Source organism: Microtus ochrogaster, linkage group LG2, assembly GCF_000317375.1.
Source record: "Microtus ochrogaster isolate Prairie Vole_2 linkage group LG2, MicOch1.0, whole genome shotgun sequence".
NCBI classification, from domain to species: Eukaryota; Metazoa; Chordata; class Mammalia; order Rodentia; family Cricetidae; genus Microtus; species Microtus ochrogaster.
In genome coordinates, this window is record NC_022028.1 from 52,592,822 (window position 1) to 52,618,919 (window position 26,098).

The 26,098-nt window shown below is 47.8% G+C and overlaps 1 protein-coding gene across 3 annotated transcripts in view; it reads left to right on the forward strand.

Moving 5' to 3' along the window:
* The window catches only part of LG2H6orf106 (linkage group 2 C6orf106 homolog), a 65,375-nt gene extending 39,497 nt beyond the window's left edge, over positions 1-25,878 (forward strand). Inside the window, exons 4-5 of one of the 3 annotated variants that reach the window (XM_005360372.1) lie at positions 5,952-6,280; positions 23,114-25,878. In XM_005360372.1, the coding sequence (XP_005360429.1) occupies positions 5,952-6,280; positions 23,114-23,149 (365 nt within the window). In that variant the 3' untranslated portion in view covers positions 23,150-25,878. The remainder of the gene's footprint in view (positions 1-5,951; positions 6,281-23,113) is intronic. The other 2 variants (XM_005360373.1, XM_026785445.1) reach the window with 2 other exon arrangements.
* Positions 25,879-26,098: the final 220 nt, after the last annotated feature.

The following is a 26,098-nucleotide window of genomic DNA, read 5'->3' on the forward strand; positions in this document are numbered from 1 at the left end:
TTGTCAACTTTCCCATTCTGAAGGCTGCCATATCTGTAATCCTTTGGCTCAAGTTTTCAGATGGAGAGCACAGAGGGACACATCAGTTTTCATTTGTGTCACCACAACCCCTCTAATAATACATCTTTAAAAACAAAACCAGAAAGGGACTATGTGCCAGTCACAAGGTGGAAAAGAAACAGAAGCTAGGTGGGGGTAGTATATGCCTTTAATCTAGTTACTTGGGAGGCAGAGGCAGGTGATTCTTTTGGCCACACTGGTCTACAGAACAAGTTCCAGGACAGCCAGGGCTACACAGAGAAACCCTGTCTCATAAAACAAAAAACAAAACAACAATTTAAAAAAAAACGAAGAAAGAAACAGAATCAGTAAAGACTGGGAAATTCCACAGTTAATGTCAGATACTAAACACAGTCCTAGGAAGCATGGGCAGCCCCAAACAAGTCCCCAAAGGGGAAGGAAAATGTTGCAAGAGACTGCTAGTTTGTTTCCCCCACCTCCCGGCAGTTCAGACCTGAAATAACCATACAGAAACTATATTAATTAAATCACTGCTTGGCCCATTAGCTATAGCTTCTTATTGGCTCACTCATATTATTAACTTAATCCATTTATATTAATCTGTGTATTGCTACGAGGCTGTGGCTTACCGGGTACTGTTCCTGCAGGGCCACATGGCTTTTCACTCACTCCACCTTCTTCCTCCCAGCATTCAGTTTAGTTTTCCCCACCTAGCTCTGCTCTACCTATCATAGGCCCAAAACAGCTTCTCTATTAACCAATGGTATTCACAGCATACAGAGGGGAATCCTACATCAGGAAAATGTTATAGGAGTGACACCCAAACTCTAAGATAAAGCTGGAGTCATCAGGACAGTGTAGTACCCATTAGAAGAAACACACAGCACACACACACACCAGTAATCCAGGGAAGGACAGCACTGATGTGGTCCTTTGAAATGGTCCTTTTCTTTTTCACTTCACTGGCTCTGTCCTCTTGATTTCCATCACAACAGGCCTGAATAGAGGTAGGCCAGCAGATCATCAGAAGGTGCTTCAACGACCTTCACAGGCTCTGCTAGGCTTTGTCCTGGAAAGATGGACAGAAAGTCATTGTAAAGGGTGGGTTTGATAAAACATTGTTATTTATACCTCCCAATCTCTTAAATGATATGAAGATGAACAGCCCCTTTTAAAAGTGGGCCAAGTACCTAAACAGAGCAGATGTCTTGTTTAGAGGAGCTCTGTAATTATGAAGAGACACAGGAGGGCGTCCAGTGTACACAAGGCTGGGTGGTGGCAACACAGGCCTTTAATCCCAGCGTGTGGGAGGCTGATGGATCTCAATTTGAGGCCAGCCTGCTGTACAAGTTCTAGGACTGAAAGAATGTTACACAGAGAAACCCTGTCTTGAAAAAAGGCGGGGGAAAGGCTTTGATCTGTGTGTGCTGCTCCCACTCTGACATTCTTGGGAAGTCAATGGCAGGATGTGAATTCTGTACAATGATGTGTGCTCAATGTACATCTGCAGGTGTAAAACACACAGCACCAAAATGAACAGGACGAGCTGTGGCCCCAGGGTGATGTCAGGGCCTCGTTGCTTCATCAATTTAGCAGACTGGCACAGTGGTGTGGCCACCAGTGGGGGAGCAGGCGGAAAGAAAATCAGTGGATATTATGAAATGGTAACCATGTAAGTTAGACTGGGCAGAAAGGGCTCAGCCAAACAAATATCATTTGTTTGTGGGTTTTTTGTTTTGTTTTCTCCAAGACAAGGTTTTTCTGTATAACAGCCCTGGCTGTCCTGGAACTTGATTTGTAGACCAGGCTGGCCTCAAACTCACAGAGATCCACCTGCCTCTGCCTCCCGAGTGCTGGGATTAAAGACGTGTGCTACCACTGCCTGGCTGTCAAACATCACTAACAAATGGTTTGAATGGTTTGAGAGTGACAGGGAGATGCACTTCAGTTCTAGCCTAAAGTGGAATAGTTGGTTTTGGTGTGTCAAGATGGTATGATAAGTTGGAGAGCATGTTCTTTGTGCCCTCTGGAGGAGAGGAGAGCTAATGACCGTTCTTAGCAGAGATGTGTGTGTCAGTGCATCGGTTGTCTGTCCAGGAGGGGCAGTTGGCAGTGGGTGAGCAGTGGAGCCTTTTTAGAAGAGGTCCAGTCAGATGGATCAGACCTGCAGCACACCAGTACTGAGCAGGCCCCCCAAGTCTCTGCTCAGTGCTGAGCTGGAAAAATGGTCCAGTGATGGAATTGGATAAGCCAGTGGAGTAAGAATGGGAAGAAAGGACTGTTCCTAAGGACCCGCATCACTGTTGTCTTTCCCTCTGAGTCTGGCAATGACTTTGGTGCCTTAGGAGGGCATGTGGTTCTCTTTGGAGAGAGAATGGTAGGAGGTGGAGTTACTGCTTTGTTTATTGTGTTCTTGCCTTAGTCCAGCTAGGACTGTGATGTGGATTGAGAACAGTTTTCCTTGTTCTCTTTGAAGAGGGAGAAGGGTGGGCATGGCCAGCACTGTTCTGTGCAGTCCCTGGGGAGCAAAAGCCTTCCCAAGGCCAGCTCAAACCCCCCACCGTGCTGCCCTCATCTTCAGCCTTCATCAGGTCTGAGGCAGGCAGGGCTCACATCAACCATCTTGCTTCTAATTATTCAGAACACTCTTGGGGGCTCTGTAGAAGTCAGACCTTCCATGCCAGAAATCAGGACTGCTGAACCGTGGTGCCACACCCTTTAATCCGGCATTTAAGAACCAGGCAGCTGGATCTCTGAGCTCAAGGCCAGCCTAGTCTACAGCGCTAGTTTCAGGACAGACAGAGAAACCTTGTCTCAAAAAAAGAAAAGAACGAAAGAAAGGAAGAAAAAAGAAATGTGTGAACCAGAGGGATAATTTGGGTTCTCTCTCTCTGCATTTATGGTGTGAGTGCATGGTTGTACGTGCCTTCGTGGACAGAGGTCTATTTCAAGTGTTTTATTGTTGTGTTTCCTATGAGGTTTTGTTGGTTTGTTGGTTTTTTTTTTTTTTTTGTTGTTGTTGTTTTGAGTCCCCACCCCCCAGACAAGGTTTCTTATATAATTGCCCTGGCTGTTCTGAAACTCACTCTGTAGACCAGGCTGGCCTTGAACTCAAAGAGATCCACCTGCCTCTGCCTCCCGACTGCTAGGATTACCCACCCAGCATGGTTTGATATTTTGAGGCAGGGTCTCTCACTGTGTATCCCAAGCTGACCTAGAAGTCACAGAGGTCTTCTTGCCTCTGCCTTTGGAATCCTGGAATTAGGTGAAACCATACACCACTTCTCCTAGCCCGTTTTATGTTTTTAGATAGAGAATCTTTCATTGACCTGTCCCTACCTTCTGCACCCCACACATAGCTTTTACATGGGTACCGAATCCAAACTCAGGTCTTCATGCTTGCCATGTAGGTTTTTATTCCATTCTATATTTATTTATTTACGAGACAGGGTTTCTCTGTGTAACAGTCTTAGTTGTCCTGGAACTAACTCTTGTAGACCAGTATGGCCTTGTTTTATTTTTAAGAGTTACTGTTTTGTGTGTAGTTTGTGTCCTGAATGTGTGTGAACTACCTGCATGCAGTGCTGACAGACCAGAGGAGAGCGTCGGATTGCCTAGACTCAGTCACCATGCAGGTGCTGGAATTTGAACCCCTGTCTTCTGAAAAGCAGCCAGCGTTCTTTTTATTTAAATATTTGTTTTATGTCTCTGAGTGCTCTGTCTTCATGCATACCCGAAGAAGGAATCAGATCCTAGTAGAGATGGTTGTGAGCTACCTTGTGGCTACTGAGAATTAAACTCAAGACCTCGGAAGAGCAGCCAGTGTTCTTCACCTCTGAGCCATCTCTCTAGCCCCTTGAGTATTTTATTTTAAATTGCTTTTTGCTGAAAATTCTGTAAGATACCAAGATTCTCTAGGTGTGCCCCTTCACTCTTGAGAAATTCAGTTGGAAATTTGAAACCGACTTTTCTTAATTGTGTATAAAATGGCAATTAAAAAGTTAAGCCCCTGGGACTAGAGAGATGTCTCCGTGGTTGAGATCAGTGGCTCTCTTCCAGAGGACCCTGGTTCAATTCCCATCACCCACATGGCAGCTCACAACTGTCTGTTAACTCCAGTTCCAGAGGATCTCACACCCTCACAAAGACATACATGCAGGCATGGGTGTTGGCATCTAAACTTTATTCTTAGAAGAGCAGAAAGCGCTGTTACCCACCAGGCCTTCAACTCTCCAGGCCTTCCTTCAATTTGACTTCATCTTGGCTACCCTGGTTCTTACTACCTAGCCAAGACTAGCTTCAAACAGTAGTCCACCTCCTTCAGCCTCCCAAATTGAAGAACTGTATTATAGGGTTGCAGCATTAGGAAGGTTGGGAACCACTGTTATCTATCCTTAACTGGGATAGATTAAACTGTTATCTATCCTTAACTGGGATAGATTAAACTCTTCCTCTCTGAAGGGCATGTCCAGTGCAAGCAGATGTGTCTCTTGCTCATGTAGTAAGTCATTGATGTGTAACACGGTGGTCTCATGTTTATTAGTCTCTAGTACAGAAGTACTTGTTGCTCATAATTATGTTAGCTTTTATCACATGTACTCAATCATAGGTGGTTTTTAAAGATAAAGCAAAGAAATTGCCAGTTCCAGGCTTGAACAGCAGGTGTCACTGCAGCTCTGCTTCCTTTGCCCAGCTCTGAGCTGGCCACTTTTCAGTACAGCTCCCAAACCATGAAACTAAGTGGCTATGGCAGTATGGCACTGTGGCACTGTAAGGTGTTCTTCTCATGGAATGGGCCCAGTGCCCCTCTGTCCTTTCAGGGCTGTGTTACGCATAGCTGAGCTGTGGCATGGGATTGCCCTCCTAACCTCAGCAGCCGTGTAGGAGCAGTGTGGCTTTTCACCTTTGTTCTCAGCACCAGAAGGAACAGCTCCTTTACTTTATACTTGACTCCTTAGCTTTAATAATAAAGAAATCAGAAATTACGACCTGGTATCTTTTGGTATTGCTCTATTTAGGTCCAGGTTTTCCCTGGCCTGTGAAGAAAGGAAGGCATCTACCACTATGTGCGGCCTGCACATCTTTTCTAAAAAGAACTTAGGCTGGAGATGTGCCATACGGTTAAGAGCACTGCCTACTGGAAGAGGAGACAGGTTGTATTTCCAGCACCACTGCTCACTGCTGTCTAAAACTCCAGGGTCAGGGAATCAAGCACCCTCTTCTGGCCTCTGACTGCACTGCACACATGGTGCACAGATGGATATAAAGACATATTCATGTATACAGAATCAAATGAATAAATCTTTTTTTAAAAAAAATTAAAGAGTTAGTGTAGTCATGCCTCCCTACACGACAGAAGAATAGTGCTGGTGATGGATTGGGTTACCCTGAACAACCAGGGTGTTCTGAATCTTCAGTCTACTTGCCAGAAAGCATGATATCATGTGTCTGGTTAGTACTGCTTTACATGGACGTCCTTATTTAATTATTTATAATGCATTTTGCTGTAGCTTCTCTTTTTGGACAGCATATGGTCATTCTAAATTGCCCCCCACGTGGGGTAAGTTTAGGTAAGTTGTGAGCCTAGTCATAACAATAAGTAAGCATTTTTAGCTCTTAAGAATTCTGCCTTCCTGGCGTTTCCAGAGTTAAGCACTGTGAAGTGAAACCACAGAGAACATCTGACTGGAGCTTCTGGTCTGCTGGCTCTCTGGGGAATGGTCTCCAGACAGCTTCGCGGATCCCACCACAGAACTGTACCAGTGCTTGCCCTTGACATTATTGAAGGCCGAGAAGCAAGTGCACACATCTCGGCAGCTTTCACCGAAGTGGCTGCATTTTCTCGGTGGTTTGGATAGTATTTGGGTTTTTGGTGACTGCCCTGGGCCACGGGTATGCCTGGCATTGATATGAGCTGCTTTCTGTTTCAGATGTCATCTGGGTGATTCTCAGTGTGGAGGTGGGTGGACTGTTAGGAGTAACGCAGCAGCTGTCATCTTTTGAAACGGAATTCAACACACAGCCACATCGCAAGGTAGAAGGAAACTTCAACCCGTTTGCCTCTCCCCAAAAGAACCGACAATCAGATGAAAACAACTTAAAAGACCCTGGGGGTTCCGAGTTCGACTCGATCAGCAAAAATACATGGGCTCCTGTTCCTGACCAAACCGAGCAAGATCAGGATAGACTGTCACAGAACTCTGTAGATCTGTCCCCCAGCAGTCACGCAAACAACTTATCAGTAGTGACTTACAGTAAGGTAGGTGCCCTCGGAGAAGGGGCAGGTGGTGGGCCTTGGGATCCGTGATGCTCCTTCCTGGCAAACCTAAAATGGTAGACCACTACTGCCCAGAGCAGATGTGGCTGTCAATAGCATCGACACAAAAGCCTTCTCCTTCCTTCCCTGCGTGTCCTGTGGCTGCTGCTTCATCCACGTGTGTGATTTACTTCTGTCTGCTCTGGTTGGGTATTCAAAACAGAGGCTCTTTACCTTATTATTTTTAATACCGTCTGATCATTAGCCATGCTTTCAGGGCCAGTGTGTACTGAGCTGAACGTCACCGCAGCACCCATCTGCAATAGGCTCTTGCTGTGTTGTCTTGATTTAGGTGGGATTTTTCCCCCTGAATAAAAAGCCAGACTCAATTATTTTATCCTAAAATGTTGGCTTTGACTGTTCTGTCACATACCCTCTTGCTGATGATGTCTTTAGTTTTGCTTTGGCTCATGACTTCCTCCCCCTCAAAGTGATATTTTGACTTTGCACATGTGAGAGATAAATAAGAGAATTGACTACAGTTTCAGAGACTCTGGTTGTCAAGAGATGGTTCTGGGTGTTTAATTATTGTGTTTCTCTGTTTTTCTTAGCCAGTTCAGCATTATCTCCCACTGTCAGGTGAGGGCAGCTCCTGACTGCTGGTTTGGTCTGAGCCCTCAGTTAGGGTTGTTACGGCTCAGCCATGTGTGCATTCTCTTCCCGTGACTGCTAGGGTCTCCATGTTCAGTACTCCCAAATCCACCTGTGCTGCATGCTGGCATTCAACCTCAAGGTTTAAAATGCACGTGTGTGTTAGCAGTCAGGGCAGCCTGCTGTGTGGTCAGTCTCAGGAGCAACTTTGTTCACTCGGGCATGTGGATTGATTTGTTGATCGATAGAATAGTCACTGTAGAGACTTGTGCAGCCATCTTAGCTATCTAGGATATATGAAAAGTCAGTTGGCCAGTGACTTGCCTACAATAAGGAAAGATTCCACTTTCTGATTTTTGGAGGCAGGATCCTCCTGTTTGTTTGTGCCTACCAAGTATTGAGGTTACATGCCTGGTTCAAGGAAGGCTCCACACATTAATATTAAAACAAATTTTCTTTTCCATTTTTATTGTTGAGACAGGGTCTGATAGCCTCGATTAGCCTCAAACTTGCTAAATGTATCTGAGGAAGATGGCCTTGAACTTCATGTTTTCCAGTATCTACAAACACTGAACTCAGTCACCAAGCCTCCTTCCATGTCTTGCTGGGATAGAAGGTCTCAGCACACTAGGCAAGTCCCTACCACTGAGCCACATCCTGAACCCAGAATACAGTTGTCACAACCCCTCTCTTGAATTAGACACCCCCCGCCCCCCAGGCTGCCCCGTGACAGCAGGTAAAGTGTGCCTTGTTAAAGGGGAAACGATGCAGCTGAGGTTTGGGGAAGTCGAAAACTGGCCGAAGCAGCTCAGGCACTCCATTGGTTTCAGGGCAGGATGCCGTTTGCCCAGCTGGGCCCTGTACTGAGCATGATTGCTCTTAGGATGTTCCTGATTAAGGAACTAAAGTCATTTGTAGCTGTGGACCATCTTCTCTTTAAGGGATTGATGCTTCTTAACGGGTCCAGTGGTTACTCACAAGACAGGTGGAGGGTTGAGCCTCCTGCCAGCCTAAGATCCTGCTAGGCCCTGCTGTTCTTTAAGTGCTAGGCAGTGGTGAAGACATTGAACATATTTAATTGATGAGTTTATATAATTTTACCGCTCCCTTCCCCCCACTGAAAAGTAACTTTTCAGGGCTGAAGAGATGGCTCAGTCATTAAGAGCACTGGCTACTCTTGCAGAGGATCCAGCACCCTCTCTGACCTTCATAGCACCAGCCATGCACATGGTGCCCACATACGCATACATTTGTGTACTCACTTAGTGGCTTTTTGAGACAGGGTTTCTTAGTGTAGTCCTGGCTGTCCCAGAACTCTCTTTGTAGACCAGGCTGGTTTTGAACTCAGAGATCTGCCTACCTCTGTCTCCTTAGTGCTGGGATTAAAGGCTAGCATTAGCATGCCTGGTTTACACATAAATTTTGTAATTATTTTTTTTAGTACAAATAAAAGCAACTTCTCAGTTAGTGAGACGCCTCAGTGAATGAAGGTGCTGATAAACTTGAGACCCACATAGTGGAAGGAGGTTACTGCACTTTTCTCCTGATTTTCACATGCCTGCCATATCATACACACACTAAATAAATATATTCATTATAAAACAGCTTTCCAGTAAGGAATGTATCCAGGAACCAGGAAAACTTGGATAGAATGGATAAATAATGTGAAACTTGAATCTTAAGAGAAATTAGGGCCTTTGTTGTTGTTGTTGTTGTTGTTTTTAATACAAGCAAAAATTTACTCAGAAAACAATATGAAGCATCTGGCTAAGTTTTCTGTGTCCAGCTAGGTCTGTTGACTCCACTTCCTTTGGAAGGACACAGGCAGTGTGGTCAGTGAGTAATGACACATCTGCCCTGCGCACAGTCAGAGCCTAGGAAATGCAGTGGGAGTCTGTGCCTGCACTGTTTGCCATGCGTAGGGAGAACAACTGGGTCAGGTTTGCGTCAGTCCACAGAACGGTCTGTGTGTAACTTTGCAGTGGAGAAGCAAGTGTTTGCAGCAGGAGTTGGTGAGCTGGGGTGAAGGAGAGGGACTCACAGACACCAGCGTGCAGAGCTTGAAGTTCTCAGGTCCAGTGCTCCCAATGTGTGTTCCTTAGAAGCAGAGTGGAAGAAACAATCACAGACAGCTTTGAAAATATCGGTACTGAGGGAGTGAAGAGATGGCTCAGGGTTTGAGAACAGTGACTGCTCCTCCAGAAGACCAGATTCAATTCTCAGCACCCACGAGCAGCTCACGTCTACCTTAACTTCAATCCCTGGAGCTCTCACTCCCTCTTGTGGCCTCTGTAGGCACTGCATGCAGGACAAAACACTTATACATATAAAAATAAATTAAGATGTATATATACACACACACACACAAATATGTGTATATATGAGAAACTAAAATGGATACATGTGAACATCTATTTAGTGATGAGACTTAAAGCCTGTGAATAGCAGTGAGACACTCAGTGGTTAAAGGTCTTTGCTGCCAAGCCTGACAAGTGAGTTCCATACAGGTACCACATAATAGGATAGAACCAACTTCCACATTGTTCTCCGGCCTCAACATATATACTATGTAATTTTTTATTTTACTCTTCTAAAAAATTATTTTATTTTATTTATTTTTTTATTTATTTATTTATTTATTTATTTTTTTTTTAGACAGGGTTTCTCTATTTATCCCTGACTATGCTCGAACTCTCTGTAGACCAGGCTGGCCTGCCTCCCCATCCCAAGAGCTGGGATTAAAGGCATAAAAAGCATAGGTAAGAGGACTGCAGAAGATGGCTCAGAAGTTAAGAGTACTTGCTGCTCTTGCAGAGGGCCCCATATTGGGCAGTTCACACTCATCTGTATCTCCAGTTCCAAGGGATCCAACATCCTCTTCTGTCCTCATAGGACGCTTGTACACATACACACAGACATTATACTCAGGTACACATACATGCACCCTGTGCACGCACACACACACTAATAAAGCGTAGGTATAAGAATAAAGTATATTTATATAGATGTGCTTGAAGTTGTGAAGTGTGTCCTCGGCCAGGTGAGGAGGCTACTTTTGAGTTGTTCCTAAGAGCCCAGACACGCTCAGTTACTTTGCCTGTAGGTGAAGAAACAAAAGTTCTGAGGGGCTGCATGCCTTGCCCAGTGTCACATAGCCGTCAGATCACAGAGCTACGACCACAGTCTAGGTGCCACGTGACTGCGAGGTCTCTGCTTCCTTCCCCTGTTCTGAATGACTGTGTTGAGTGTCGGCAGGAAAGAGGCAACGTTGGCTTGTGACAAGATGTTCTAATGTAGCGCAGTGTGAAACAAGCCCTACGGTGTATAATAGATGAGCAGAAAGGGAGGATAAAATCCTGGGGCTCCAGAGTAGGGAAGTGTCCGCAGTTCACCTGGTGCCCTCCACCTTCAGTGTGCCTGATGGACTGCTGTTGGGATCGCTGAGTTTAGCAAGAGAGTGGAATTACCCAGGGAAATTCCCGCCAGCCATGGAGGCTAGGGAAGAACACGATGCTCTTGGAGGCTCTTGTAAGCACGGTCTCTGTAGATACTTTTCCTGCTGCCTCTGTAGCAGAGTAACGTGTTAAAGTTAGGAGGACGAAGTGCCAAGATTCTGGAGGCCCCCTGCTCCATGAGCACTAGGTTATTATTTCGACAGAATTGCACATCTGTCGGTCTTGGGAACTGGACACCCTGGAGTCTTTCCCTGGCTGCTGTGAACAAGCTTACGCTCTTGGTGCCCAAATCCCAAGGGAAGCTTTGAGTGAGAACATGTGTCCCTGCTGTATCCCACAACCCACAATGTCTGACTCCTTCCTGGGAGAGCTGCAGAGGGAATCAGGTGGGGAGTGTAGGCCGACCCGCTCCAGATTCTTAAAGCTGGGTCTTTGCTTTTGTCAGGAGGTGACTGGCCTCATTGTCAGCTCAGGTGTGGCTGATTTGTCCCGTGTACTGGTGAGGATGAGAGCTATTTCACTGTGAAAGTAACAGAGCTTGTGTCCCAGGGAGCCACGGGAGACAGGGATATACTGTGGACAGTGCATTCTCACACATTGATTCAGATCTAGGGCCAAGGAGCCTCTGTTTGAGCAGTTTGTTAAAGTGTGGAAAGAGGGAAGGGAGTAGAGAAAGGGAAGGCAAAGAGGCCGTCTTATTACCAGGATTTGCAGGTGTTTTGCGAGGCCTTCCAGAACATAGGGCACAGTAGTGACTCAGGACAGGTGGGAATAAATGTGGGCTGTGGACAGCAGGTGCTTCTTCATTCTGCAGCAAGAACCTTTGCACCAGGCAGGCTGAGCCCAGGTACTGGTTTTGGTACTTGGACTGTGGTATTTTGTACTGTCCCTGGGAAGAAGCAGGCCAGTGTTTGTTGTGTGCTTCTACCTCAAACTGGATCACAGCCTGAGCCACTGTCATTACTTCCAAGTCCTGAATCAGGAGAACATATGGATTATCTTTGTGGAGTTCAGCCCGTGTTTTCACTTTGCTGCAGCAGCTGATGCCAAGTGCCATCTGCCCTTTCTGCCCACATTCGTGTGTGTGTGTGTGTGTGTGTGTGTGTGTGTGTGTGTGTGCGCACATGTGTGCTTGTACACAATTTCCCAGGGTGCTTGTCTGGACGTCAGAGGTGTACCTTTCAGAGTTGGTCCTGTCTTCAATCATTTGGGACCCATGAATCAGACTGAAGTTGTCAGGCCTGGCAGGAAGCACCCTTACCTGATGAGCTTACCTGCCCCGTGGCTGTATTGTTGATTAAGGTATAAAGAAGTTAATTTCTCTCAGACCCAGGATACTGGAAGGATTGGGGTAAAATAAACTTTTTGTTTGTTTTGTTTTTATTTTTGAAGCAAGCTCTCTCTGTAACCCAAGCTGGACTTGGACTTTCCCTCCTGAATCTGGGACTGCAGGCATGTGCCCCAACACCTAATTTTCCTCTTCCAGGGTTGCGTGCAGAGTAGGCCAGACTTCTTCTGCTGAGCGGTACTCTCCATTTTACTCTGGGCTAAAGCTGCAATGGTTTCTGGATCTTCTTACTGCTTTGAAGTGGCCACAGATTTTACGTAGTAAGCCTGGAGCATTGATGCATCCCTCTAATCCCAAGCCTTCTGCAGGCAGAGGCAAGAAGATCTCTGCATTTGAGACCAACATGTCTACATAGCAAGTTTAGGGCTTTGTAGAGAGACCCGATCTCAAAAAGAAATAAAATTTAACATGGTAATAAGGAGTGACTCTGCGGGGTCCAGGTCTCAGTTCAATTAGAGCCAACATTTAACAGTTTGACCAAAGATAGTTGTTGTCACTAGCTGGACTGATGCTTTCATGAGATTCTACAGGGCACCTCTAACTTCTGTCTAGTTTTAGTAGCCAAGCTGTTCTACAAGCTTATGAGTGCCCCATCATAGCTCCCCAGCTGCGTTTTAGATGAGGGGTCAGCAGCTGCTGCCACTGCCCTGTTGAACATTCTCATGAAGAACTCCTTGGTCTCCTGGGTTCAGATTTTGTTGGTATTAAAGTTTCTATTTTTTTTTAAATAATTTTATTTAAGTGCACTGGTGTTTTGCCTGCATGTCTGTGTGAGGGTATCACATCCCTAGAACTGGAGTTACAGACAGTTGTAAGTTGCCATGTGGGTGTGGAATCGAATCCAGGTCTTCTGGAAGGGCAGTCAGTGCTCTTAACCCCAGAGCCATCTCTCCAGCCTCTAAAGTTTCTATTCTACTACAGGTGTAGTTGTTGAAGTCACAGAAGAAATTGCCCTACATTCCTTGCTAGTCCTCCGAAAGTCTCTGTGGTCTCCGTCTCCTCTGAAGTAGTATTGGAGTGAGGAGGGCAGCTGGCTGCAGCTCTGGGCAGGCTCCATTCTACAGAGGCTGCCTAGAACTTTAGGCACAGACACAACCAGTCCAAGGTCTGAGGTAGGAATGTTTCCGATGGGTTCAAGGAATGAGATCAAGGTAGGTGCTGCAGAGGAGTGAGGGGTGAGCAGAAGCGAAGTCAGAGGGCAGGAATCAGATCCTGGGGACTTAGGGACCCCTGTGAAGCTTTTGATCTGAGGGATGTGCTTACCTTACCCTGTGTAGAACACAGGACACAGTAGAGGCAGGTATGCCACGGCAGCCGATGGCACAGAGGACGTAGAAGTGGGGGTGAGAGGAGCAAAGGATGACCTAGCATTTAGAAGGGTGGAGTGGACATGTCGGAGACGAAGGGCTGTGGTAGAGCTGGGGTGGAGTCAGGAGTTGAGTGTGTGGAGATCTCTAAACATCCAAATAGAGGGGCAGGCAGCCTCGTGTTAGATACAGAGTTTGAGAGGAATATGGGGTGGGGCCCTGCCTCTGGGTATTGTGCCACATGAATGATGTCTAGTCTTGTAATAGGGATTGCCATCTTCTAGCCAACGAGCTAACTCACAGCTGTTGGTATGTAAGAACAGCACCAATGTCTCTGGGGACAAAATCCCCCATCATACAGAGAGAAGGTCCCTGTTCTCAGAAGTGTCCAGAGCATTGTTGCTAAAGTTCTTCTTGCTTTCTTTGTGGCCCAGGGCCTTGAATCTGCATGATCTTCCTCCCAACTGTCACATTAATTCTTGGCTTGGTTTGGTTTAGTGGTGATTTGTCACTTGTATTTGAAGGGTTGTGAACACCTGAACTCCGGGACTCAAGCAGTTGTCCTGCCACAGCCTTCCAGGCCACCAAGACTTTAAATGTGCCCCACCATACTTGGCCTTTTATTGTTGGAGACGAAGTGTCACTGTGCAGCCTGTCTGTCCTGGAACTTGCTGTATATTCCAGGCTGTCCTCCACCTCACCTCACCCAGCTCCAGCCACCTCAGCTGGGATTAAAGGTGTGCAGCCATGGTGCCTGCCCCCTTCCTTCTGTTCTGAGGATTTTTCTTTTTTCCTACCATTTCTTTTAGACTTCTTTATTATTTTATATGTATGAGTGTTTTGCCTTAGTTTAGTCCATATGTCTACCTGGTACCTGAAGAGGTCAGAAAGAGCACTGGATCCCCTGGCACCAGTGTTAAGGATGGTTGTGAGCCAACATGTGTGTGCTAGGAATCAGACTTGCTTCCCAATTCTCAAGAGCAACAAGTACTTTTAACAGCGGAGGCAACTCTCTGGCCCCTTAGTGCTCTTTGCTAATACACACTGCTGTAGGACTCCATAATAGTTACAGGAGATAATGCAGTAGTACCAGTGCCTGCCACACTTCCACAGCAGGTAATAGTAGGCCATGGTCAGAACCCAAATGAGTCTAACTTTGTAGACTGCTGGTGAGGAGAATTGACTGTCCTCCTTAGGCAGTCAGCTGTGGAGACTTCCTCACCCACCTGTGGGAGCTGCAGAACCCATGGCCAAGGAGGAAACAAGATGGGGCAGCAAGGTACCCACCCATGTCCTGTCAGCCCAGCACATTCTGTACCAGAAAGCATTGGACAGGAGATTCTGGGTCTGATGCTGTTACAATGACTCTGTCTCCTGAAAACTCAGAAGAGCCAGTAAAGGCCTCAGCTCTGCCAGTGTTTGCATTGGCACGGGCTGTGTGTGCGTGTTAAAATAATTTAAGCAAACAGCATAGGCCTTTTGTTATGTAGCATTGCTGATTGACTGAGACTGAGAAGTATGTCCAGGAACACTCCTTTGTCCCTCCAGTGTCGGTGGTGCCCAGCTCCTTTGTGTGTGTTTTTGGGCTCTACGCATTGTTTTAGACTGCCGAGGCTAGGCAGACCTGTAGCAGAAACATCAGTCATTTCATGTTGTTACAACTCTCTTCTCTGCATTCAGCATTTTAATTTCTGGTGGGTCTCTAAGAGTCAGAGAACAAAAGTGTGACTCACAGGTGAGGAGCTGAGTTTTCATCTCTGGTCCTCTGTAGCACAGTCTGCTCTGCCTGGACTCCACTGGCTGTACAAAGTGTGAGAACGAATTCTGGTGCCCAGGTGGAAGCAGTGGCTCCTTTCAGGGGCCCAAAGAACTCGGGCTTTCTGCTTGTGATGTGTTACTTAAGGACCAGTTACATTCGCTGTCTGCTTTACACAAATCATAGTGATGTTGCTTGGTCATGAATCTCCTCCGTGCTCAGCCACTGCTAATCCCTGTCTCCAAAGATGTTGGTTGGGCACAGGTGTGTCTTGCCATGGGAAGGGATGTGAGCCAGAAAAGAGAAAATGGGGTTTGGGGAGATTGGTTTTGTGTTTGTTAGCTTTTCTCTTTTCTTTCAAAAAATTCTATTTTAATGTGTTACAATAATTTTTTCAGAATTAATTAATTAATTAATTAATTAATTTATTTATTTATTTTGGTTTTTCGAGACAGGGTCTCTCTGTGGCTTTGGAGCCTGTCCTGGATCTAGCTCTTGTAGACCAGGCTGGTCTCGAACTCACAGAGATTCGCCTGCCTCTGCCTCCCGAGTGCTGGGATTAAAGGCTTGCGCCACCACCGCCCGGCCAGAATTTATTTATTTTTGATATGTATGTGTGTATCTGTATGTGTATGGCATGCATGTGCAGGTGCCCACACAGAAGAGGGTATTAGATTCTCTGAAACTTGAGTTACAGGCAGTTGTGAGCTACCTGATGAGGATGCTGGGACCTGAACACTGGTCCTGGAAGAACAGCAAACGTTCTTAACTGCTAAGCCATCTCTCCAACTTCTCTACCTTTCAAGTTTTTTTCTGTTGAACATTTGTTTATTTGTGTACGAATGTGGGTGTGCATGCATGGCTCATGTAAAAGGGCAACTAGCAAATTGAATTGGTCATCCAGCTTGATCAGGTAAGGCCTTTGCCCATTGAGCATTGGAGAAGAGAAAACCCTCCGGTTCACAGTAGTGAAGAAAGTGATTGATGTCTTGATGGGTGGTGGCGCACACCTTTAATCCCAGCCCTTGAGAGACTGAAGCAGGCAGAGTTCTGTGACTTCGAGGACAGTCAGGGCTACACAAAGAAACCCTGTCTCAAAAAACCAAAAAGAAAGAAAGTGGTGTCTTGATCAGTAGTGAATTTGAAATGAATTCAAGGAAACCTACATACAAGAAAGCTCAGAGGACTCTGGCCAAACCACCCAGTTCTGGTGAGTGAGTTGTGCTTTAAAAGGGTGAGGAGAGGGGGCTAGAGAGATGGCTCAGTGGTTAAGAGCATTGCCTGCTCTTCCAAAGGTCCTGAGTTCAATTCCCAACAATCACATGGTGGCTTACAACCATCTGAAATGAGGTCTGGTGCCCTCTTATGGCCTTCAGGCATACACACACACAGAGACAGAATATTGTATACATAATAAATAAATAAATATTTTTAAAAAAAAGGGTGAGGGGAATTTCCAAAGGAGATCTTGAGGGCTGTCAAAGGAGGGTCACTTTAATTGTGAAAAGACACAGCACAGTGAAGCAGCTCCCACAGTGCTGCTTGGGAACAGCAAGATTTAACCAGCACAGCTGACTGGGACAAGAAGAGAATCAACTTCTCTCGGTTATGATGGCTTGAGGGGCAGTAGTTGACAGACAGAGGAACCTGAGTGGAGTCCTAGAGGAAGCAGGCAGAGTCTAGGTGGTGTTAGAGCTTCAGCTTATGGTGTCTACATGGTCAGACCTTGGATGAGCGCCTCTCCTGATTGGTTTCCTTCTCTCTTACTCTAGGAGATGCCAGAGAGAGCTCGTTTCCCTTAGCATACTTACAGTTAGCCGAGGTCATGACCATAAATCCCAAAAGCATTCTAGAGTCTTTACTGAGGGGGAGTCAAACTCGGCCAGAAACCCTCCACCTGCTTATAGAAACCCTCCACCTGCTTATAGAACTTCCCTTAGTGGTTTGGTTTGTTGATGGGGGCAGGGGGCAGGGTTTCTCGCTTAAGGCTGCTCTATATAGGCTACCCAAGCCATCTACCTGCTGAGCCTAACTAACCCTGGCCCTCAAATGGTGCTGAAGCTGCAGTATTTGAGTTTGACTCCTTGTGGCAACTTAGTTAACTAGATCAGGGGAAGGTTGAAGGCAGCAGCTGTTGTGGGAACTGGGGTGGGCAGAGGAGAGGAGGGATGTGTGGATGAGCAGGAGAAGGGTGCAGGGGTGGAGGAGAGAGCAAAACTGTGATAGGCTGGCGTGGATATGGAAAGGTTGGGTTGTTAGGTGGACAGACAGGTTCCTTAGCAGCAACAAAAGTTAGTTAAGACCAATTGGGAGAATTGTTATAGAGATAAGAATGAAAAGTAGTTTACAAGGCCTTTACAAGACAGAGAACACTCTCATAACTGAGTTAACTTTTTAAGCAGTTTGACAGGATCAGGAGGACATGACCCAAGGCTACCATAGTCCTCATGCGTAAAGCAGGCTTCCCGCACTTACCCTTGGCTAGCATGTAGACATCTTTGAACTTTAGAAGTTCCCACCTGCTTGAAGTAGCCCTGCCATGCCATCAGCAAGCCCCGTGAGCAGGACTCGAGTATTTTGACCCCGCTGGTTGTCCTCATTACCCCAACATGTAATTCCATTTCTCATTCATGAGAGTCTTGGATTCCACCATGCCGGACATTCTCTGGTTCTGGATGGCCAGCCCTTCCTTCACACTTTGTGCAGTTTGGGATCAGGGCAGAACTTCCTGTGAAACTTGTACTCTTCTGTGTTTGTATTCAGTACCTGGAAGCCACACACAAGGAGCACTGGGAAGGCAAATCAAAGAGGAGGGCTTGTAGTGTTATGTGCTGCCATTGGTGCATGGCGGTGGGGGGTTTCTTGCGTGCAGCTAATGATCCTGTGTGGGTTTCCCCCATCCCCGCACGCAGGGTTTCTCTGTGCTGCTCTGGCTGTCCTGGAACTCACTCTGTAGACCAGGCCACCTGCCTCTGTCTCCTGAGCGGTGCTGGGATTAAAGGTGCAAGCCACCATTGCCCAGCCTGTCAGGACTGACTGACTTACTTACTTACTTACTTATTTATTTATTTATTTATTTATTTATGCCAAATCACAACTAAAGCAAAATAAAGACAGGTGTATGAAAGTCTCTGTGTTGTGGTGGTTTGTCTAAGCAAGTTTTTATATGGGGGGAAGGACTGAGCCCAAAAGGTCTTGGTGACATGTCCATGTCCTTCTTGAAAGGAATTTTGGCCTCCTCTTGAGCATTCCCTCAGATAAAAGACAAGAGCTGAGTCCCCAGCACAGCTGTCCCCTTACTCATTTTTAGTGCAAGATGTAGGTGGGATGGGCTCCATGGGCAGAGCGCGGTAATGGTTGTTGTGAAAAGGGACTGAGAGGAGAGACAAAAAGAAGCAAAGCTCATTCTAGTGTATTTGCTGCACAATTAGTGTGGCTTTCCTGGTGACTACTAGTGACTATTAGTACAGAAATGCAAAACCGGAGACTTCTGAATACCAACAGGATTCCTCACATGGGAAGTTCTATATCAGGAATCGTTGTTTCGTATAAAAATTGTCAAACACTGTATAAAATTACCTTCAAGAGTAAGCCACACACGAAATATAAATAAATGATGGTCAGTCTGGGTTCCATCCCTCAGCAAGTTCATCATGTACATAGAGATATTCCAAAGTCTGGTTGCGGGAGTTCATAACATTTCTCAGGAGAAGCATTTCACATTCGGATACTGAGTATACACCCCTTTTGGCCAAGAATGATTTTTGTTTTTGTCTTTTTGGGTTTTTTTTTTTCCACCATGTTTCAGGATTCCTGTGTTTTCAGGTGCCCCTCACAGAAGACACTCACAGGGAAGCAGTAACTCTTGCTGCTCCACAGGGCCAGCATCGTGAAGACTATGTCAGAGACAGTTGATGTTGGGTTTGCTTTGCCGACTTGCTCGGAAATACTAGATCTTTTCCTCAAATATTCCTAGGGCTTGACCCTTGGCAGCCACGTGCTAGATCTCACATTGTTCTTGGAAAAGAAAGATGAGTTGGAGTGAACTTGTTTATACACAATAAAGTATTTTAGAAATACTGTTCGTGGTTTACAGTAGTTAACGTTGCATTATGGACAGACCAGCCAGGACCTGACGTAGTCACTTTGTTCATTCACCTGGAGTGGTGCAGAATCATCCCTTTCCTCCGCGTGACTGGTTCTGTTCCATGCAGGCCGACTGGAGCACCTCACCCCCTGATCTCTGGCTAATGTGTGCTTGGGCTGCCCACAACCTTGGCAGCTGCTCTTTCCAAAGCCTTGGAAGACTGAGGTTGGGAAGAGTCCACTCAGCTACTGCAGGCCTAAGTGTTCCTTCGTGGCAGGCATAGATTTAAATTCATTGAGAAAGTTCCTTACTGGGTTGGTGTCCTGGCAGCCTTGGTTGGGAAGGTGGCTTTCCATACCTCACTGGATTCATTTTTGTTTGGGTCAGAGTTGAGTTCTTAACTTACCAGTACCATCTTCTGTTGCATCATCCCTTGATCTGTCACTTCTACAGGTCAGGAAGAGTCTGGCTTCTCCTCTTCCTACAAGCAAAAGCTGGAGCTCAGGAGGCAGCTCAGTGGGTAAAATGCACACTTCAGTGACTTGTGAAACTAACCCGATGTCCCAAGCACCCACATAAAAACTGGGTGCAGTGGTGTGCCGAGCCCTGGTGCTGGAGAGGTGGAGACACCATGATCCATCCCAGTCCAGATAGATTGGTGAGATGCAGGTGTGTCACTAGACGCTGTGCTGCAGACCTCTACTGGGCTGGGCTTGGCGGTAGCCACCAGAACCTGTTCTGAGATGTGATGAGCCTTGCATCCGGAATGTCTCTCCCCATGTCTCGGGTAGGAAAAGCACTTCCCATTTGGCCTCCTGCCACAGGCCATTTAACACACTGTTCTTGGAACCTTTGGCAGACTTTCCTCTGCCACTGGTGTAGTGTTGCCTGTGGTCTGTGGTCTGCTCATGACACATACAACCCTGCATGCAGGGAGTCTCTGTCACAACATGGTTTTGAAACAGCTGGTTCCTCCTTCCCCTCCCTTCCTCCTGCCCTCCCTCCTTCCCCTCCCTTCCTCCTGCCCTCCCTCCATCCCACGTGATGGTAGTTAAAACTCAGGAAGAGCAAGGCAGTGGTAGCTCACGCCTTTAATTCCACCACACTTGGGAGGCAGAGACAGGCAAATCTCTGAGTTCCAGGCCAGCCAGCCTGTTCTACAAGAGCTAGTTCCAGGACAGGCTCCAAAGCTACAGAGAAACCCTGTCTGAGAAAAAAAAAAAAAACAATCCGTGCAGTGGTGGCGCACGTCTTTAATCCCAGCACTCGGGAGGCAGAGGCAGGAGGATCTCTGTGAGTTCGAGACCAGCCTGGTCTACAGAGCTAGTTCCAGGACAGGCTCCAAAGCCGCAGAGAAACCCTGTCTCGAAAAAAACCAAAAAAAAAAAAACAAAACCACTCGGGAGGGAAAAGACCTTGTTCCTCAAGCCCCTCTCTGCACCAGTTAATAGCAGCTCTTTGGTACACCACTATTTGTTGAAAGGAGAATTTCATGGCTTTTTCTTTCCAGAAGACATAGAACCTCAGTTGTTAGAGAGCCAAGGATAACCATAAATTAAGCCAGTTAGAGTCACACTGGGTGGTCTTGAGGGCCCCACAACAGGTGGCGTTCTGAGAATGCACTTCTTTATTCTGTTCCTGCCCAGTGCATAAATCTCACCTTTTCTATTGGGGGGGGCAGCTGTCTGAAAGTCAGACTCCCTTATTACATACTCCTAGACAAGCCACGGGCCTGGGAAGGCTGCACACACTGTGGAGAGGGCTGGGGAGGTTCCTCATCAGAAACAAGCACTGCCTGCTCTTCCTTCCCCTGTGAGTGTTTGTGTTGGTTCCCAGTCTGGCTACCTCCCTGGGTCGTGGGTCGTTCTGGGCGAGTAGCTGCTGCCGGGAAGTGCTGAGTCAAAGCGGCTTGCCTTCAGCTCTGTGTTCTTGCTGGTGCAGGGGAGCCTCCCATCAAAGCCCATGAGATGGAGTCTGAGAGCTCGTGTTTGGCAGAGCCAGAGCCAACAGGGGCTGCCGCGGTGGCTGCCAAAGTAGTTGCAGCCTTCATTTGCCTACTGGAGACGTGACTGGTGCAAGGGCCCACAGTCTTTCTAAACACCAAACAACTCCTCTTCATGTACTAGAGATTCATGTGTCTGTCTGGTGCTACTGCAGCACCTGTGAATAGTTGATGCCCAATGTCTGCCTTCCCTTCCTCCCCATCTTCTCTGTTGGTTATGCGTGTGTGCATGCACATACACACAGACTGATATTGTCAAGCAGGTAGAGACATACCATACTTCTGTTATCCAGTACTTTCCAATGGGAGAAAAATCATTACTTCATGTTTCCATTCTTAGTAGCTCTGGCCTCAGATGGTATTTTTCTTGGGATACTGGTTTTCAGCTTCTTAGCCCGACACTGTGTCAGCTTCCAGAATCTGGAAAATGGAAGAGTCAGGTTGGGGGGGGTGCCCTCTGGGGTCACATGCGCATGCAGAGTGGGGAACAGACCCAGCCCTCTCTCCCAGGGCTTCACATCTAGCACCACTGGTGACTGGAGGGTTGTGTGTCTTCCACTAGTCCCCCCCCCAACCCCCAGCCTCCACAATGTTGACAGACTGATGGGTGGTCCCGCACTTGTGTCCCCTCAAACTGATCAACAGAACCAGCTTTAGAAGGGTCTGACTTATGGGAATCTGAGATTCCAGTTGTCCTGAGCAGTACCTGTCCTTGTTCAGTTACCAGTTCACCACCCCTTAAGGCCAGGCACCACCCTAGGACATAAAATTGCCATCCTGACTCCGCTGCAGCCACAGTTCTGTTAAAGAATGGCCCTAATTGTTTAAAGCACGCTGACCTTTGAAAGCTCTTCACCCATATTTCTTCCCACTGTGGGTCATACTTAGATTAGGGTGCTTTGGGTGGATACCAAGCACCGGTTAGCTCCCTCTGACCACTCATGGGATAGCCTGGTCTCGAGTGTTCTCCATGGAGATCTGTTGCTGCTAGCCCACAGTGGAGTCCAGGACCCTGGTGTAGCTGTCCTTTCGGACCTTTGCTTTGAGCAAGTCCACCCAGGGAAAGGGGAGACATGTCAGTCCTGTGCTGGTTCTGGTGCTGACTTACTGTGGAGTTTGCTCTTCCTCCTCTTTCTTTTGTGGGGAGGGTTGATTTTTCTTCAAGACAAGGTTTCTCTGTAGCACTGGCTGTTATGGAACTCTCTGTAAACCTGACTGGTCTTGAGCTCAGAGATTAGCTTGCCTCTGCCTCCTAAATGCTGGGATTAAAGCTGTGTGCCACCACTGCCCAGTAGAGTTTTGTTCTTAACATAGGGAAGGTGAGATGGAAATCTTTACCACTTATCCAAAGAACACAGAAAGTGCCTTGGGGATGGGTCCTAAAATTCCAGCATTTGGGAGGCTGAGGGAAGGGATCGGGATTCCAGTCCAAGGGCTGGCCAGGTGGCTCAGCAAGGAGAACACTTTGCTTGCAACTTGAGTTCCAAGGGACCCAGCGCCTGCTTCTGGCCTCCAACGGCTCCTGCTTGCATGTGGTGTGCATAAGCTCATGGAGGTACATACCCTTATAAATCAGTCTGGAGAACAAGTCCATACTGGGCTATGTAGTAGACCCTGTCTTAAGCAAAACAAAGGACAAGGAAAGTAAGCAGCTTGTGCATTTGCAGTGTGGTAGGAGGGACAGCTCACTGGTGCTCAGTTCTGAGCTCTACCTCCTAGCAGCTGCTATGGGAAGAGAGCAGCCCTAAGGGCGGTCAGCGTGGGGCAGGTGCTGGGAAACAGCAGTTGCTGAACTTGTTTTTATTGTATTCGTTTTGTGTATGCCACAGCGTGTGCACGTGTCAGAGTCAGATGACAGCTTGTGGGACCGTGGGGAGTCCAGGCATTGAACTCGGGTCCTCGGGCGTGGCCGCATCGTCTTCATCCACTGCATCATCTTGCAGTGGAGAGGTTTCAGAACCCGTTGTGAGGACATATGGAAGTTTTGCAGCCTGGCTGGAAGAGGGGCATCAGCTGAACTTCCTGTCACAGGAGCAGTCTCTCCCACCTCTCCTCTCTGAGGCTGCTGGGATTCGGTGGGAAACTTCGCAGCTGGGCTCATCCTGATCCTTGGTCTGCTGAGGCGCTGTGTGGCCAGGGCAGTGACCCTCACAGCTCTGTGAGTGGGGCTGGGTTTGCTGATGAGGCTGTACTGGTGTCGTCATCACTGACTGTCTTCACTCTCTTCCAGGGGCTCCACGGGCCTTACCCCTTCGGCCAGTCTTAAGCGGGTCTCAGCAAGAAGAAAAGTTAACAAAAGACAGAAGGCCTGACTTTGGGGGCAGAGGGTGAGGGGTTCCTCTGGATTGCAAAGCAAGCACATCGCACGGACCCCTGGCTCAGACCCCCACCCACCCCCCCAATCACGGAAGAAGAGGAAGAAAGACTAGTTTTGAGTGAGCTCAGTATGCATGTGTGAGTGCTGAACTGCAGGAATGGTGTTGACAACCAAGAAGAAATCCTCGTAGCCACCTTGGGTTTGGGTGATGATGTCAGTCTAATGAGTTAGGTCATTTGGGAAGGGGAAGAGATTTAAAATGGGGGAAAATAAGCCATCTTTTTAAACAAAAATTATTTTGCCTACAGAGAGGTTGTAGTTCTGAGCACATGTTAGTCTTCCCCGCTTCCTGGTGTTTCTTTTAAGTGGAGGACGGCGTGCTCTACAGAGCAGTGCTTGCTCTGGAAGCCATTCACAGTGTGGTGAGGCTGGCATGGCATGTCTGGGGACTCTGCCAGTCAGCGTTGCTGGGCTTGTGCTGTGCCCGCCCCCACCTGGCTGCACAGTCTGACCTCGATTGTTCTTAGTGGCATCTGCCGATGAGATCACCTTCCCTCTCCAGTCTCCTCTTGATTTACACCCTGGACATTTGTATCTGTCGGCCTTGGGGCTTCTTAGCAGCAGCACTCTCTGAATCCAGACTTCCTGTGTGGCCAGCAGAAGCCTGGAGGACAGTCTGGCAGGTGTCCTTTTGCACACTTGTGACAGCTAGGACTGCTTTCTCTTGGCAGAGGGAGTGTGGCCCTTAATGCCGTGGCCCATCTTTCCCTCGCTCTCTCTGGGTGTGTGCTTGTGCTTCATGCACACAGGGTTGTAACTCATCAAGTGTGAACTGTGCCCTGCTTCTCTTATCACACAGCTCCCCTCCCTGTGTCCCCCCACATGTCCTTGTGACGTTCTCATGACCTATTAGTGGAGTCAGAGCTACGACAGAATGATGATACTGCCCCAGCTGGGAGCCCCGCTGCTGACCACTGCCTGAGAGGCCACAGTCAGGCGGAAATAAAAAGACCTCCTCCGGCAGAGGTTGCTTAGTTTGGGGTGGCAAGTTGCAGCCCAGCCAGAGTATAGGCATTTGCTCCCTGGGCAGGTGCGGTGCCCACTAATGTCCCATGAACTCCAAGCAGGTTGAAATATGGATGTCTCCATGGGAATCTTAAACCAGGCTAGAACAGCTGACTGCCAAAGATACAAGAATATGCAAAGTCCCTCTTCTTAACCCCTCCTTCCCTAAGTTAGTGATGCCAGAGAGCCGGGGATGTGGATTTGGTGTGGCTGCAGGTCCCCTGCCTGCCTCCAGCCCCCATGTGCTCCAGGGTTGTGAGCAGAGCAGAGAGACCAGGGTGTGAGGTTCTTTAGCCTGGCTGTGGGTGCAGGTCTGCCTGTCTGTCTCTGTCTGGATGTTTGAAAGAAAAAAGCTTGTATGAAAATCTCCCCTCACCTTTTCATGTCCCAAAAAAGCAGCCAACAGTAAGCTTTGTTTCATTGAAGAAGTCCCTGGGCAGGTGGAGAAGGCCATGGAGAGGGGAAATGCAGCCTGGTGTCCAGTAATTTGGGGCTTCCCGGGGACCCTACTTCCTCTGCACACTTGGACCCTTGAGCCAAAGGCAGCCCCTAACAGGTGCCCAAGCCACAAATCTCAGGGGGCTTTTGTCTGAGGGCCTTCTTAGGCCCAGTCTCCTAAGGACACTGCCACCCTAAAGCACACGCATGCCCAGCCATTCTTTCTGCTTCCTGGCCTTGGAGCAGCGCGTCTCCAGCTGCCCTCTTGGAATCATGAGAGGCTTCAACCCTGCCTCACTGGCTTCCCCGTCTGTCCCCTACTAGGTACCTTCCTTTCTCGGTGTTCCAGCAAGGACATTGTGAGCCACTGTCACAGAGTGTCCTTCCCTTCTTGTGCCCCTTTCTGCTTGTAGCAACCTCACCTGGAAAATGTAATGGCTCAGGTACCCTGGCTTCCTTCCCACAACCAAGTCCTGTCTGTATCCACGAGAGGTAGCTCATTCAGAAGGCCAGAGCAGGTGCGATCCCTGATCCATGGCTTCCCGGGTTTCACTCTTTCTGCAGCCCTTAGAGCCTCCACGTGCACTAGGCCGCCTTTTGGCAGGATCCCTGGTCTGGCACCCACGAGGTGAGGCAGACACCAGGTTTCAGGTGGTAAAGGGCCTGAGCCCAGTGGGGAAATGAGGGGTGGGGCGCAGGCTTGGGAAGAATCTCTGTGTGGAGTGAGGTATGTGTGTGTAGGTGTGTGCACGTGTGCATGCCTGTTTTCTTTCTGCCATGGGGACAATTGAATTTGGGGCATTTTTCTACTAAAACAGCTTCCTCTCCTCCTGTACAGACTGGCTGTAACCGTAACCCAGACACTTTTCACCAACACAGCTGGTGGCCAAGGTGGGAAGTAGACATGAGTGTAAAGACCCCCAAATTTAGCCTGAGCTCCCAACAGGATGAGAGGGTTGCCAGGGCTCACAAATGCAGACTAATGTGCTGTCCCCACCCTTTCCCTGTTACCCCTTGTTTCTTTGGGTGAATGTGGGAGCAGCCTGCTGCCCCTCCCACCTGGACAGTGGTGGGTTCTGGTGGGGCCTTGTGGTGCCTAGTAGGAGATGAAGATGAGGTTTTCCTTTCCATGTAAATGAATATTTGTATGATTAAATTAACACCAAAAAAAAAAACCTTTCTCGTGTGTGCATGTGAGTTTTATTGCACCCTCAGGTCCTCTTGTCCTGTGCCTCCCACAGTAGCTCTAGTGCACACTTGCAGAGGGAAGCAAACCCTGATCCGTATCAGTTACTGCAGGATAGCCGTGCCCGTTCCTAACACGGGAAGGAAGACTTTGGGGGCTTGAGGCCTGAGCAAGGACGCTCAGTCTCTGGTGGGTGGTAGGATGGCAGG